This window comes from Micromys minutus (genome assembly GCF_963924665.1).
Source record: "Micromys minutus genome assembly, chromosome: 8".
Lineage (NCBI taxonomy): Eukaryota > Metazoa > Chordata > Mammalia > Rodentia > Muridae > Micromys > Micromys minutus.
In genome coordinates, this window is record NC_137977.1 from 47,152,928 (window position 1) to 47,168,907 (window position 15,980).

At 48.1% G+C, this 15,980-nt stretch overlaps 1 protein-coding gene across 1 annotated transcript in view; it reads right to left on the reverse strand.

The window, feature by feature from the left end:
- The window catches only part of AFAP1L1 (actin filament associated protein 1 like 1), a 56,110-nt gene that overhangs the window by 2,254 nt on the left and 37,876 nt on the right, over positions 1 to 15,980 (reverse strand). Inside the window, exons 9-18 of the mRNA XM_080919694.1 lie at positions 14,700 to 14,792; positions 13,160 to 13,253; positions 12,774 to 12,926; positions 11,101 to 11,312; positions 8,758 to 8,903; positions 8,319 to 8,391; positions 7,047 to 7,158; positions 5,394 to 5,558; positions 2,870 to 3,048; positions 1,078 to 1,206 (exon numbers count right to left, since the gene is read on the reverse strand). Of these exons, the coding sequence (XP_080775820.1) occupies positions 1,078 to 1,206; positions 2,870 to 3,048; positions 5,394 to 5,558; positions 7,047 to 7,158; positions 8,319 to 8,391; positions 8,758 to 8,903; positions 11,101 to 11,312; positions 12,774 to 12,926; positions 13,160 to 13,253; positions 14,700 to 14,792 (1,356 nt within the window). The remainder of the gene's footprint in view (positions 1 to 1,077; positions 1,207 to 2,869; positions 3,049 to 5,393; positions 5,559 to 7,046; positions 7,159 to 8,318; positions 8,392 to 8,757; positions 8,904 to 11,100; positions 11,313 to 12,773; positions 12,927 to 13,159; positions 13,254 to 14,699; positions 14,793 to 15,980) is intronic.

Consider the following 15,980-nt stretch of genomic DNA (forward strand, 5'->3'; position numbering starts at 1 on the left):
ACCACCCCAGGTAGTCACCTGTCACCTTTTCCTCTGCTTTATTTCACTTCAGAGGCCTTACTATGGCCTGGCATCATAGCTTTCATTTATGTGTGTATGTGAGGTGGTATCTTCCTGAGTCCACTAAAGAAAGACAGACTGTTTGGCTTCCATGCTATACGTTTTTCTTTTCTGTTTCGGCTTTTCGAATTGGGGTTTCTCTGTGTAGCCCTGGATGTCCTGGAACTCGCTCTGTAGACCAGGCTGGCCTTCAACTCAGAGATCCACTTGCCTCTGCTTCCCATGTGCTGGGATTAAAGGCATGCACCACCTCGGCCAGCTTTAGGTTTTCATCTTAAAGTAGAGAAATCCCATTGGTCTCCACATCTCTTAGGTTGGGTACTTCTAGATCAAACTACCCAAGATGTCAGGGTTAGCTTCCACTGAGGCTTACTGAACACCCTGGCTGAGCTTGCTATCCTACACAGTCCAGGCTACTCTAGAAATCATGATTCCCCTGCCTCAGATTCAGGTGCTAGAATTGCAGGAAGTGACACTGTGCCCAATGTTGAACATTTGTATTTTTAGTTCTACACTATCTTACCTGTATCTTCTGAAATTCAGAGAACAATGAAATAGGCATATTTTCTAGGTGTTTTGGCACAAACTTATTTGGTGGCAAAACCTGAGGAAAGGAATTTTCTACTCTATGGTGTGTGTATTCTTACAACCTACTATAGAATTTTTCATATCTTAAGAAATGTGCTGGTTTAAAGCCCCGAATGTTCTTATCAGCTGCCTCCAAGAATTACACAGGAGAGATTGAGGACCAGCTTCAAAAAGTGAGCCCTGAGTCTCTCTGTCCTTATGTTGGCTCCTTGCTTAGCCTTGGGCCAGGCTTTCTCTCCCATTCTTGTCTCCTTACTACCCCAAAATCAGATGACAACTTGGTAGAATTGTGTTAGTGAAGGGTGGGATATTGGCTTTTCTGTATAACCATCCCAGCGGTTCCCTGCCTGCCTTCCCAGGTGGGGGTCTAGGTTTGGGGTATAGGTCCTGTACAAAAAGATCCGGGTCTGTGACTTGCCATTAGTTTACCTTGGCCTTCTGTAGCACCCTCCCTTGGTTGGAGGTTACAATGGATGGGCTCCTCTTTCTCATCTCAGAAACACAGTTGACAGGGAGAGATTGCTCTGGGACATTGCTCTGGGGTTTATTTGGAGTTTCCTGTTAATGGCAAACAAAACAAAACCCTTAAGTAGGTGAGATACAGTGGTGGTTATTTGCACCCAACCTACATTTAGAAGGATAAGCAAACCTTACATTAGAAAGCACTAGGCAAATATGCCAGCACTGAATAGGGCAAGAAGGGTTTGGGGGCAGATGCTGGGGACTCTGGAGTAAAGGCGGTAACAAACAAAATCACAGAAAAAAAAATGCCTCTCTATGCATCAGGCAGGCATTAAGGAATTAATATGAGTGTTTTCCCATGAGCCTGTGAAATAGGTACTCTTAATTAATCACTCCATTTTATAGGTAAAATCAGGAAGGTCAAGGTTCTGTGCAAGGTCACGTGGTTGCTTACTATGAGAGCTGGGGTTTGAATCCCATAGCTGTACTATTACTTTTGGGGGTGGGGCGCTGCTAGTGCTGAAACCCAGAGCTTCATGTATTAAACACAGAGCTTCACGCATATGCACCTAACTTCTGCCCAGTGTTCTTACTGCCTACACTGTGTTCACACTTAAATCTTCCAGATCACTGCTTAACATTCAGCATTGTAAGTTTGTCTACTTTTCTGTCAACTTAGCACAAGCTTCTGAGGGGAGGAGCCTCAGTTGAGAAAATGCCTCTATAAGATCCGACTGCAGCTGAGCATGTAGGGCATTTTCTTAATTAGTGATTGACAGAAGAGGGCCCAGCCCATTGTGGGTGGTGCCATCCCTAGGCTGGGGAGCAAGCCAGTAAGCAGCAACCTTCCATGGCCTCTGCATCAGTTCCTGCTTCCAGGACCTATTTGAATTCTTATCCTGGCCACACAAACCCTTTCCTCCCCAAACTGCTTTTTGCTCATGGTGTTCCATCACTACAGCAGTACCCTAACTGAGGCAACCCTGCAAAACATTTAGAAAATACTTTTTTTTTTCTAACTCCAAAGGGCATCAAAAGGATCAGAGGTAGTGGGAAGTGCACCGAGCGTGCTGCTGAGAAGCAGCAGCTGGGATGAGCGGATGGTTCTCGAAGCTTCCCCAGCCCTCTGCAAATCAGGTTCTCCATCTGTAAAGTGAGGCTAACACCGCCCCTCCCCGCCAAAAGAGGAAGAGGTGGGTGGCTTCAGATCATGGGGTGTGGTCTGCCCATAGAGAGTGGCTTGCAACACAGCTCTCAGAATCAGCTCATACTTATCAGACAAGTCAGGGCTGTTGTCTGAGAGCAGGGAGGGCATCTAATCATCCAGCAAACACTTGGTATACTCTCATCCAGACTCTGAGGAGAGGGATATGATAAACAGTCTAGCTCCTGTGGTTGTTCCTGGTGCTGGCGATCTAACCTAAAGCCTCATACATACCAGTGCATGTACTTTATGCACCATACCCAATTCCCTCAATTCTTAATAAAACCAGTTACTCGGGGCAGGACTCGAGAGCATACAGATAAAGATGGACACACATTCCCCCCAACCATCCCCCGCTTCAGGACTTTGCAGATGAAGAATGGATACAACCATTGGCAATATATAGCTTCCTAGTGGGTAATCCTGCCTTCCCAGGTACATCTGGTTTTCGGATGACACTTTTGAGTGTCAGAACTGGAGTGAGAACATACATGGGGGTGTGTGCAGTGTGAAGGACTCAGAGGTGGCTCACCACAGAGGAGGCACCAGACTCACTTGGCTCTTGTTCTTGCTGCTCACAGACAGACCGAGGGCTGGACCCCCGGCCAGGGACTGCTGCAAGCGTTCCTTCACAGCTACCAGCTTGAGCTCCAGGTCGATCCTCTGCTCTTCTTTGGCACGACACTGAGCTTCCAGAGTGGCCACAGCCTCTTCCAAGGCCTTCAGCTTTGCTCCTGAGTCCAGAGACACTGATGAGAAAGTCTGGGGGACTGCAGGCCCCACCTGTCTCTCCTGGAGGTCCTTTCCAGCACTATGGGTCCAGTTAAAAGATGGACTTTGAGGTGCGTCAACAACCACACTGATGTGGTCTCTCTGCCCAACCTCCATCTTCAGGAAACAGTACCCTAACATCCCACCACAAAGCCATCCTTGCCCTCTCATCTCTATGCTTTGAGTGGGTTGGCCTGTCCCATAATCACAGTGATTGGTTTAAGAGTTAGTTCAAGTGGAGGGAATCCTGAGGTTTCAGTGGTGGCCTCTGGGAAGAGACAAGCGCACCCCCACCCCCGCTGGAGTGTCCAAAAGGACTGGGTGAAGGCTTGTACTATGCAGCCACTATGTCCCCACAAAGACAGAATGGAATCATGCTTCCCTGTACTTCCCTACACCCGATCTCTCAGTTTGCAGTTTGCATGTCTGTCTCGTGCTGGCGTGACTTGGGTTTCTATTACTTGTGTACTAGAGTCACAGCATGGAGCTTTCCACAGAGCAGGTTTTCCAAGAGGACCTTGCTGCTTATTTACTTTAAGCTGCCAAATTTTCATTAATACTTCTCTCACACTAACAAGCTCCATTACCTCCTGTGTGTGTGTGTGTGTGTGTGTGTGTGTGGTGAAGCAGTGGTAGAGACAGAGCCTAAGGCTTTACACACTAAGAAGGGCTCTGCCTCAGAACTATCCCATAGCTCTCAATTAAAAAAAAAGAATCGTCTTTTTTAAAAAGCAGGGTCTCCTATAGCCCACTTGCTTCAGACTATGTATTGGGAAATGTCCCTGCTTCTAGGGTGCTGGGGTTAGGGTGTTGTTGCCATAGCTTGGTTTATGTGGTACTGGGGATTGAATCTAGGGTTTCATGAATTCCAGGCAAGCAGTATACCAATGAGCCACAGTGTTATCTCAATTCGGATCGTCTCCATCCTTTAACCTACATTAGAAGGTCATGCTAAATGGTTCATCCATACTAAATGCTTTAGTAGTTGTTTACTGAATTCTTACTACATACCAAGCACTGATTTAGACCCTTGGAATGGATCAGAGAAGATCTTTGCCTTATTTCTATACACGTGTGACAAATATATAAGTAAATATATAAATATAAGTAAAGGTATAATTTATATTATATGGAAATAAATGACAAATATAAGGAAAAGTAATGAATATAATAAACATATCTATACTTCAAAGAGATACAGACAAGAATATTTGGTAAGATAGTGTGTTCCAATCGTGGTTCTTACCTCTGTAAAGTTACTGTCATTAACTAATTAATTAATTAATTGGTATGAAGGATAGTCTGTTCTAAATTGTGGTTCTTACCTCTGGAAAGTTCCTGCTATTTATTTATTAATTTATTTATATTGGGGGTTGAGTCTGTTTGTTTATTGGTATGGGAGATTGAATCCAGGGCCTTGCATAAGCTAGAAAACTGTTCTACCACTGAGCTACATCCCTAACCCCCCAAATTCCTCATACTGAAATCAAATGGCTTTCCCTTGCCATCCTCCTGTGTGTTCATTCTCTCTCTCTGGATACAGGGTCTCACTACACAACTTTTGCTGTCCTGGAACTTGCTAGCCTCCAACTCATGGAGATATGCGTGCCTCCGCCACCGGAGCGCCAGGATAAAGGCATGTTCCACCATGCCTGGCTCCGTGTGTTCATTCTCTACACCAGAAGTCCTCATCTTAAGCCCATCTATGGGTGGGCTCTAAGGTTGGCCCCCTGAATCTCCCTCTACCATTCTGATGTGTGTTTTGCCCTTAGGGAAGAGTCCATAGATTCTATGCTCCGTAAGGGCCATGCATATTCTATAAGGGAGGACTTCCTGTACCCCAGAACACATGGGAGAAACCCAGTGGTGAACTGCAACTAGAGGTAAAGAATTCAAAGAAACAGTTGGGAAATGGGGTTAGAGACACGCAGAACAGGCAAGGCCTATTGAGGTCTCTGGATTTCAGAGATCCTGGGAAATATCACTGCTCACCAAACCAAGAGCTGGGCCACTGTCTTACCTCAGAGTGAATGAATGCAGGGCCCAAAATAGTGGTGTTTGCAAGATGCTGGGCAAGCATCTGTCTCAGCTCCACCATACAGGGATGGTCCCACCCTCTATCTGAAACAGTCGCTAAACTGCCAGGCTTTCTTTACACAGGGTGAATGAAGGCAATGGGGCTTGGGGGGACCCCTCCTGGCTGGGAAACCAGGAGATCTGTGTAAGAGGCCTCCCCTTACTCTGCCAGGGGAAGTGCTCAGGCTGAACAACCCAGGTTGTGCATTCCAGACAACACCTTGGCAGGTACCTGGGTTGTTCCGAATGGCTTCCTTCAGCTCTTTCTTCTCCTGTCGCAAGGCCATCAGTTCCGTCCGAATCGTTTCCTTCTCTTTCTCCAGCCTCTCTTTTTCTACCAGGTACCTTCGGGCATCTTCCTCCGCCCTGTTCTTGCCGTACTTGTATTGATTGGCACCTACAGGAAAGCAAGAGGTCCTCAGGTCTGTGTCGCGCGCCTAACGTCTCGCCAGCAAGAATGACGCACGGCAACAGGATTCTTCTGAGAACAACCTTTACTGTACAGTACTCTTGAGCAGGGGACCCCGAGGAAGCAAAGTGCACTGCTTAAATATGCCCAGGAGACTCGTGTTGCTACCTGATTGGTGTGCCCTCCAGTATCTCATCAGCATGCCCCGAGAGCGGGCTGTTACGTGTGTGGTACATGCGCACTGCATCCCTCGGGCTAGCCTGGAACTTGTAGTGATTCTCTTGTCTCAGCCTCCTGGGGACCGTGGCATGCCAATTACACAAGGTTTTCCATTTCCTCTTATAATACAGGCTTTTATAAAGCCCTGTATTTCCAGTGCCTATCTGAGAAGCTTCTCAATAACAGTATGCATCCCTCATTCTGAGCAAACCAGACAGGAGAAAGGACTTGCTCAAAGCAATTGTCTCAGCCAAGTGAGGAATAGAAGCCGATCTCCTGAGTCCCAAGAGCAATGATTTATACCAATCAATGGAGTGAGGGGACAGGAATGTGTTGTTTTGTTTCTTAAAGAAATCTTCAAAAAGCAAAGACTGAAAAGTCCCTGTGCAGGGGAAAGAAACACACTGTTTTGTAGGAATGTGACTTGCTCTATGACAGCTCTGTGAGGTCTGGAGAGCACAGAAGTGAGCTGTGGACAGGTGGCATACCTGCCCAGGGACAGCAGAGGGATTGGTACTTTGTATACTACCCTAGGTCAGAGACCAAAACTCTGGTCTTCTAGAAAAGACAGGCTTAGAGATGAGCGTTCTCCTTCTCCCTCTCTCCCTCCACACACACATATTTACATATATCTGTATATGCATATACAGATTTAAACGCTCAACTGTTATACAGATAATACTAACGTATTCTAAAAAACATTTAAATTATCAGCTAATATTAAGAATTCACACACTGGGTGGTGCTTGCACACGACTTTAATCCCAGCATCCAGGGAGGCAGAGGCAGGCAATCTCTCTTTGTTCCAGGACAGCTAGGGCTATCCACGGATACCCTATCTCAAAAATACAAAACCCTCCACCCAATTTATGTGAAGTTTAATTTCTGGCCTTTTGAATAATCTGCAAATTATTCAAATGCTGCAAGGTGTGTCCTGGGGAAGCCACACAGGGTCTATCTCCGCATTTGGGACCTAAGTGCTCTACCTCTGCAATCTCCCCACCCCCTGCCCTCTACCACCCTGCTTATGTTACTTTGTTTCTGTTGCTGTGCTGAGGACTGGGAGCTTAGGTGTTACCACACCCGCCAAGTGCTCCCACACCGCCCAGTCCCATTACTTTCCTTAGGGTAGAGCATCCTGGTGCACTCACAGCACTACTTGATCATCTTGATCCCTCACTCCTGGGGAAATCTGGCCTTGAGACCCCTGTAAATACTTGATGCTATCCCCTTCATCAGGAAAAACCCAGAACTTACTGGAGGCATGGCGCTTGACTTTGACCTGTGGATCCACATGATGGGACTTCTCACTGCAGGAGGAGGCGTGGCGCTTCACCTGAGCTCCAGCCGGGCGCTGGGCCTCCTCATCCTGGGCAAGGAACACAGAGGAAGAACGTTAAGTGTGCACAGGGTTCAACCCACTGAGGCAAGCAGCGCCTCTGAGGGCTTGGCCTTAGACATACAGATTTGTGCAACACTTTAGTTTACAGGCCACCTTCACTAGGAGCATCATTCAAACCTCATACCTTTCTTTGGACTGAGAGGACAAATTAGAGGGCTCAGGAAACTGTGGGTGACCATTATTATAGGCATTTTGTCCTCATTTCATTTAAAAGCATGCTCCTATTTTCTGAATTGCTAATGCACAGTCTTCCCTCAGAAGAGAAGGGGGAGAAGGAAGAGAAGGAGGAGGAGGAAGAGGAGGAGGAGGAAGAGGAGGAAGAGAAGGAGGAGGAAGAAGAGGAGGAGGAAAGCCATGCCATGGATAAGAGGAGCCAATGACAGGAGATACAACATATCAAACTGGCTGCATATTTGTGCTTTAAGAGTATTTCTCATGCTCCAAGTCCAGCCAACATGCTGGGAGCCTGGTGTGGTACATTACAGTCATCTAACATCGATTCCAAACAGCTCTGCTCTCTCTCTCTCTCTCTCTCTCTCTCTCTCTCTCTCTCTCTCTCTCTCTCTGAACAGAACGTTCCCTGTCTGGGAGTTCTGCTAATTGCCTTCTTTTCAACACAGATCATTTTATTTTGTTCTCAAAAGACTCCTCAGAAGGATGGAGGCAGAGAGTGGAAAGCCGGGGCTGCGAAGAAAGGCTGAGGTCGCCCCTGCTCCAGCTTTTGTATCTGAAGTGCTAAAGCCACACACCAACTAGCTTCTCTCCAACTAAGCAAAACCTTCAAGTTGCATCCAAGGAAGGCCTTAGGAACAAAAGGGCATGCTGGGAGTGTTTCTAGAAAAGGGGGATCGTGGAGGGGCGAATGCAGAGTATCTTCTAGTCCAGGGTCCTGACTCACAGGCTGTGTTCTCAGCAGCTTTGTTCCTTGACCTCTAGATGCCGCCCACCCACTGGTTGCACTATGCCTGCCTTCTAGTTCTTTCCCAGGAGAAGGCACAGGGCATGCTGTTGAGAGCAGGCAGTTTAGTGAAGGCAGTTTCTCTGAAGCAAAGGATGAAGTGGGCCGTGAAGGGGAAAGAAGAAAATGAAAAGCGGCCTTTGCCATGCTACTGAGCTGTGGCCCGTACCTGCACCTTTTCATAAGGAACCTCATCGTAGATGCGGGGCTCAGGCCACTGATCCTGGCAGGACTGTGCATACCTAGAACATGAAAAGTTCAATGATCCTGGTAACAGTTTGTGGCTTACACTGCCTTCCTGACTTCTCTCAAGTGATACTGGCAGCAGTTTTTAATGTCGACCGAAAAAAAGGTCCTGTGCTTGTGAGGACCACATAAGCATGTGTGAGTACCACAAGTTTGACCACAGGTGGCTCATTCCCAGCATCCTCTGTAAGCTGGAAGATAAGCTCCAGAATGGCAAGCAACATGCCATTCTTCCCAGGGAATCAGACTTCCCGTGCCTGCCCCTCTCCTTCCGTCCCTGTGCTCAAGGCTGCATGCGGAGCCTTGGAAATGGAGCTGAGGCAGAATACCCTAGCAGGAGCAGGCCACGGAGCCACCCTTACAGGAAGGAATTGCGTCCAGCACTGACGATGCTGGTTAAGGTCTCCACATCGACGTAGTCATAGTGCAGCGCCTCCGGGGTGACTTTGGAGCCCATCTCTACCAGCAGCAGCCCGAGCCAGCGGCCCATGTCCTCTGAGCAGCTTGCCTGGGGAGAGAAGGCACAGTGGGGTTCACTGTCCCACCGTGAAGCCTTCTGACTGCTTGCTCACATCGGAGAAACCCATAAATGGGGGATCTCTGATTACTTCTGTATGACGTCATACCTCTACCCTTGACCTCTGCGTTTTTAGATCCAACCATTTTTGATATAAAAGCAGCATGTAAGTGTTCTCAAAACTTCTTCCTTCCCTCTTCTTTCATGTTGGGGAATCAAACCCAGGGCCTTGTGTATACAAGACCTGGCCTCTACTATTGAGCCACATCTCCAGCCAGGAAACATATTGTTTAAAAATTGTTTTTATGTTATGTGTATGACTGATTGTTTTGCCTGCATGCATGCACATTCATGTCTGGTGTCTGTAGAAGCAGGAGAGGGCACCAGATCCCCCGTAACTGGAGCTACAGATGGTTACGAGCCACTTCGTGGGTGCTGGGAATCAGAACAGGGCTCTCTGCCAAAGCAGCAAGTGCTTTCAACTGCTGAGCTATTTCTTCAGCCTCCATATTTTTTTTCTTAGACTGAATTTAACAAACCATTATAGTACCATTTACAGGCAAATTTCCCAAAATAAACTGTTGGTGAGTTAAACACATACTTAATTCTCATTTAAGAAACATTATCATGGGCTGGAGAGATGACTCAGCGGTTAAGAGCGCTGACTGTTCCTCCTCCAGAGGTTCTGAGTTCGAATCCCAGCAACCATCTGTTACGGGATCAGATGCCCTCTTCTGGTGCATCTGAAGACAGCTATAATATACTCATATACATTAACTAAATAACTAACTAAATCTTTTTTAAAAAGCATTATCATAAAGTCAATTTAGCTTTTTGATAAAAAAATTTTATTTTATTTTTTAGTGTAGTAGTTTGAATAGGTATGGCCCCCATAGACTCAAGTGTTTGAATACTTGGCCCTATAAAGTGGCACTATTAGGAGGTGTGGCCTTGTTGGAGGAAGTGTGTCACTGTTGGCTCTGAGGTCTTATATGCTCAAGTAACACCCAGTGTGGCAGTAGTCTCCTGCTGCCCATGGATCAAGTTACAGCACTCTTAGCTCCTTCTCCAGCACTGTGTCTGCCTGGATGCTGCCATGCCTTCCACCATGATAATGGAACAAACCTCTGAACCTGTAAGGCAGCCCCAGTGAAATATTCTTCTTTATAAGAGCTGTGGTGGTCATGGTGTCTCTTCACAGCAATAAAACCCTAACTAACACAGCTACTAGTGGCAAACTTGATTTAAAAAATTAACAAGGAGGAACCCCAGAAAACTCTTGTGTAAGGCAAGGGAAATGAGAGACTCAAAAGTACAGTGCAGAGATCACAGTTCTTGACAGTGATACTCCGAGGGGCAGAGGGAGAGGCTCCCGGCATTTGGGGAGCCATGAAGATCACGTGGCTGCTCTGGCCTCTTGTCTAATCCAGGGAGGAAGGCATAAGAGCTTGCCTCCTGGGTCAACATTTTGAATTCTAAATATCCAAAGGGCTGTCATTTGGAGGGTTATCCGTGTCCTCTGAACAATCCGAGAGTACCTGCAGTGCCATAGGGTAGGAAGGCCAGTGAGCAAGTGCCACCCATCCATTGTTTAAGATGCACTAGCTGAGCTTGCAGCGTGTGCTGGACATGGGGTAGGAACGATAAATATATACAGAAGCATGGCTGCAGCCCTGCCGGCACAGAGCTGGAAGGATTTTAACTCAGCGTGGGAAAACCCTTCACAGAGCCTGGAGTTGCTCAGTGCGAGGGACAGGCACCCTGAAGGACAGTGCTTTTTTTCTGAAGTCGATGACTCCTAGTGGGAAGGTTAAGCTAAAACGCTGGAGTCAGATCTCAGCTGGACCATGGGAGGTGCCTGTTAGATCTGGAACTTTAAAGTCAGGGCAAATAAGCAAACCTTGGGCTCTAGAGTTGGGGCTGCCAGAATTAGGATACCAAACACACAGAGTGCTATGTTGGGTTTGAACTTCAGACAAACAACATATAACCTTTCAGTCTAGGCACATCTCCAGACTGCCTGGGATACTTTCATTGGGATAACAGGATTCTTTGTTTATCTGGAACTGCAGCATACAAGGTGTCCCCGGTGCTATCCCACAAGCCCCCTGGGTTCTTTCCCCCAAGTTCCTGGAGTAGAGTAGCAATAAGACCACTACCCCGGGCTACCTGGACCCCCTTCTCTCACCTCCAGGATGGCCACCTCCTGTCGATTGCGCAGGATCCTGAAGGCGAAGGGGTGCCTGGGTCCAAAGCCTGGGGCTACCTCACAACCCCTGAGGGCAATGGCATTCACGTGGGTGTGCAGGTCTGTGCGGTCCTTGTGGAAATAGAGAGTGTTGCACCTGAGGCGACACCACCGTTCCTTCCAGCCTTGGTTTACCAGCATGTTCAGGTAGCCTGGGACAGGAGACAGTGTGATGACCTCTTTATAGCTCCTTTGGCAAAGGCTCCGAGTGGTGTGATCTCTAAGCAAACCTTGTGATCTAGCTGGCAGGAAGGCCTGGCACCTTGGGAACCCTCATCCTTGTGTCTCAGCAGCCTAGTGTATGTTGTAAACACCATTCAGCCTCAGGACCACACCAAGTGTGATGGAATGGAAATGGCCTACACTAGAACAAAAGCTACAACTATCTCCTTCATTCCCCCAAAATAAATGGTACTGAAAGATGGAAAATGTTGGGCGATGCTGACACCTAGTGGCAGGATGTAGAAACACCACCATCCTGCCACAGGATTATTAAACCGGAGCAGACGGTGGACCACAGATGGAGTTACACTCTCCTTTGAGCATGTATGTATTTTTTTCTTTACCATGCTATGATTCAATGATCATGAACTATTTCTTTATAACCATAGATTTTACACTAATAGAGTACTTCTGCATATCCAGAATAGATGATTTTATTTTATTTTATTTTTATTTTTTTGCTATGCTGGGATGGAACCTGGGATTAGGCAAGTGCTCTGCCACTAGACGAACCCTCATATGCTTTAAAACAGGTGACTACCTTACTGGGTCACAGTACATGAACCACAGCACTTGTATGAACCAAATAACCCTTTCTCTACCAGACACTTTCTACTAACATGCATTTATCTTTTAAAGTACTTAATATTTTTAATCCCAATTTCCTTGCCAGACTAGGCTGTAATCTACATAGTTATGCATATATGTACATGTCTATAAACCAGAAACCTTTGCCATTCAAGAAGCTTGACCCTCCAAGCAAGCAACTCCAGCATCTACGAAGAGTTTCCCCACACCGAGTTAAAGTTCTTCCAGCTCCATAAAAGTAGCAGTCTTGATTTTTAAGTAACTTTTTTCTCTAGCTTAAAAGGGCCAGGATATAAGCTGCATATCCATTTGCTTCCAATACACCGATCGCTTCTTTGTTGTTATTGTTTGTTTTTGAGATAGGGTCCCATGTGCTCCAGGCAAGCCTTTGGCCTCAAACCTACTATGTAGACACAGATGACCTATGACTTTGAACTCCTGACCCTCTTGCTTCCAGTTCACTGGTTCTGGAATTAGATTTGTACTACCTAGTGCAGAAAAGGCCTTGCACATTAAATGTCGTGAATTTACTCCTATCTCATATTAGCTGGGGAAATGGAGGCCTAGGGTGGACAGTGGTGTGGTACCCAGGAATCAGATACCATAGTCCGTTGTTTTTTCCTTCCTAGGTGATCCTTTCCCCCATGGGAGCGAAGGATGCATACCATGGATGTTGATTGAGGGGAGCCTAGCTATCCAGAGGAAGGGGGCAAGGACCAGGACACGAGGAGTTCCCTGGAATTAGTCCCAGGAGCCCAGGTTCAAGAATCTGCACTGCCCTTCTTCTCAGAGTCAGTACTTACCACAGCACGGAACCTCGTCCTCACTGGAGAATGTCTGCAGGTCCTCAGACAGCACCTTCTTCTTGGAGAAACTGATGATGCGCGTGATCTTGCGGCCGGCGGCCCTGCTCATGGAGCCCTTAAGCTCAGCCAGGCTGTTCTTCTTCCCTTTGCCTGGTGGCACAGGAGTGAGACACGGGATAGGGAAGGAGGCCATGGACCCACTTCTGCCCATCTCTGGCCTTCCCAGAAGCCCTTGCAACCTGCCTGTAATTACTAGATACAAAAGGCCCAGAGACCTTACTCTGGTCCCCAGGATCTGCTCTGCCACTGTGGACCTGTAGCAAAGTCCCCCCACCTTTGACATTCTCCAGCAGGGACTAGGGGAAACTCATGGAAGCTCCTACCATGTTCAGAGGCTTCACGGCGGCCAAGAGTGGAACCACTGTCATTCATGCCCAGGCTGTCGGAGTCCGAGTTCTGTTTCTCTTGGGACAATCTCTGGAGAAGGACACAGCCAGCCTCATATCAGGGGGACTCTCAGAAGGACTCTCTTATCCTCCCAGTCTTCCTCCAATTCTCCAAGCAGCACCTATCATGTATCTGACCAGGAAGATGGCACCGACCTAGGCACTGTCTTCAGGTTACACTCAACTGGGGGAGTAGGGCCATTAATCATAATGCATTGACAGCAAGGTCTGGAAGGCGCACCGTGTCCGGCACGTGACAGGGAGCTGGGCAAGCATGTAAGTGGGATGTGGATATAATCCAGTAGCACTGAAGGGATGGATGAGAGGGGACAACCTTAGATGCTGAAGAGCCACCAGGCAGTCCTGAGTGATCAGGATTAAGCTTCAGAAAGGGACGGACCGAGGTGATGGCACAGAGGAAAAAGAATGAGCTAGAGGGTGTTTACAAAGGAGTCATAAGACCCCGAAGATCATTAGGAGTCCATCATAATCCTGCCTTGAGTGAGAGGGTGAAGGAACACACACACACATGCACACACACGTGCACGCACACATACACACACATTAACATACATGCACACACATGTGCGCACACACTGACATACATGCACACACTGACATACATGCACACATGTGCACACACATACATGCACACACATGTGCACACACACACAGACATACATGCACACACATGTTCACACACATACACACTGACATACACACACACACACTGACATACATGCACACACACACACACACTGACATGCATACACACACACACACACACACACACACACACACACACACACACTGTCTGCCTGACTTGGGCTGTAGGTGTTGTGGGGCCAAGGGTCATACTGGTTCCTGCATGGAGCCTGGTATGGGTGGAGCCTCTCTAGGATTTGCCAAGTGTTGTTTAAAGTGCTCTGTTGCCATAAGCAGAGTCCTGAAGAGCCTGTGGGCTTAAACCCTGGTTTGTTCCTCGTTTACTACTGGACTTGGTGTTACAGCTTTCTCCTTTGGAAATCTGTCTGCAACACAAGCATTTCAGAAGTGGGGCTTCTGAAAAAGGACTAGGGATCCTAAGGGCTCTTCCTTCAGTGCATTCACTTGTGGCTAAACCATGTGAAACGGAGGGAGGCGGCCGAACTCGTTAGGCCAGGTGTCTCTGGAGGGCACGTCCTGAGAGAAGATACACCCGGTCCCTTCCTGCCTCCCTGTCTGCTTCCGGTCTTTTATGAGGAGCTGCACTGCCTGCCTACACATTTCCCACCTAGTCCTAGTTTTGCAATAGCACTCTGATGCTCAGCATCGCCTAAGGTCTGTAGCACACATCCGGTGGGCTGACTGTGGGCTGGCCCACAGCAAAGCTTTCCTCCGTTAGCTGTTTATGGTAGGGATGGTGTGTGTGTGTTCAACCACATGCCTGTGAGTCTGTGGCTTAGTGTCCACTACCTTACCCAGAGGACAGACGTACCTTGTCCTGATCCAGTTTGCACAGGATGACTGGGGACCTAGGGACCTCCAAGCCCTCCGCTCCTCCGATGGGCCGGCTGACCTCTCGGATAACCTGTGAGGAAGACACAGAGCTGGGAACAGGTGCGCAGCTCCGGGGACAGAAGCCTGGCTGCTGGTGTTTGTGGGATCAAGACTGTTGTGAAGAGGATTAAGGCCACCAGGAGGCAGAGTAGGGCTGAATTAGGCATCTGCATAACCATGGGCATGTCTGAGTCTGTCTGAAAGGGCTTTCTATGTCCTCAAGGACACTGCTTTCTGCTGTTGGAGAAGAGTGGTGTGAATCTTGAAGACTCACAATGGTGCAGGGCCTGCTTCTGGGAGAACTAGGACTTTTGTCACAGCCTCCAGGTGGCTAGAGTCGTCACCTTGCTTTCAGTGACATGGAAACTGATTCCCTTACTAAAGGTCGTAGGAAAATGCATGCAGGTGACACAATCTGAAGTCAGCATCTAAAGTGGTCGTGGTTCAATTTCAGCGCTCTGGAGGCAGAGGCAGGTGGGCCTCTGAGTTCATGGCCGACCTGGTTTATTGAGTGAGTTCCAGGACAGCCAGGGCTACACAGAGAAACCCTGTCTCAAAATAAAACAGCAGCAACAACAAAGAGGGCACCATCTGATGCTCAACGAGACAGCAGCATTTATCCCCACAGCAGTCTGTGATCCCCCAGTTATAGGAGAGATGATGTGACTCAGGGAGGTCAAGGCCCTGGTCGGAGGCTGCGGAGCCAGACCAAAGTAGGCTATGTGACTGCCTTGGGCTAGACTAGCAGGCAGATTCCTCTGAACCCTAGGCCTCAGGCTCCAGCTTCCAACTCATGGAGCCTGAGGCTTGAGGCTCCCAGAAGGCAAGCTCTCTTCCTTCCTTCCTTCCTTCCTTCCTTCCTTCCTTCCTTCCTTCCTTCCTTCCAGGACACGAAGGTAGGGATGAGAAAACCAAACATTCCTGGGAGAGCTGGTTATCAAGGGAGGAAGGGAGAAGAGGGGCTAGCAGGAGGGGCCTGGTTTCATTGTTCTAACAGGAAGGTAGGAGGGGAGACCAGGTTGTCCAGTGGAGTTAAGAAGAGGGTTAGAAGGTCTGCTGGGAAGGACAGGGGTGGGGAGGAGGGGGGGGAGGGGAGGGACAACGCCATTTGCAGAAGGTCTCACAGCCAGCAAATGTTGTTTAGTTCTAGAACTTGAACTCAGATCCGTGCACCACCAAAGTCCCTTGCCATCACGGTGCCGCCATGCCCACTTTGGAG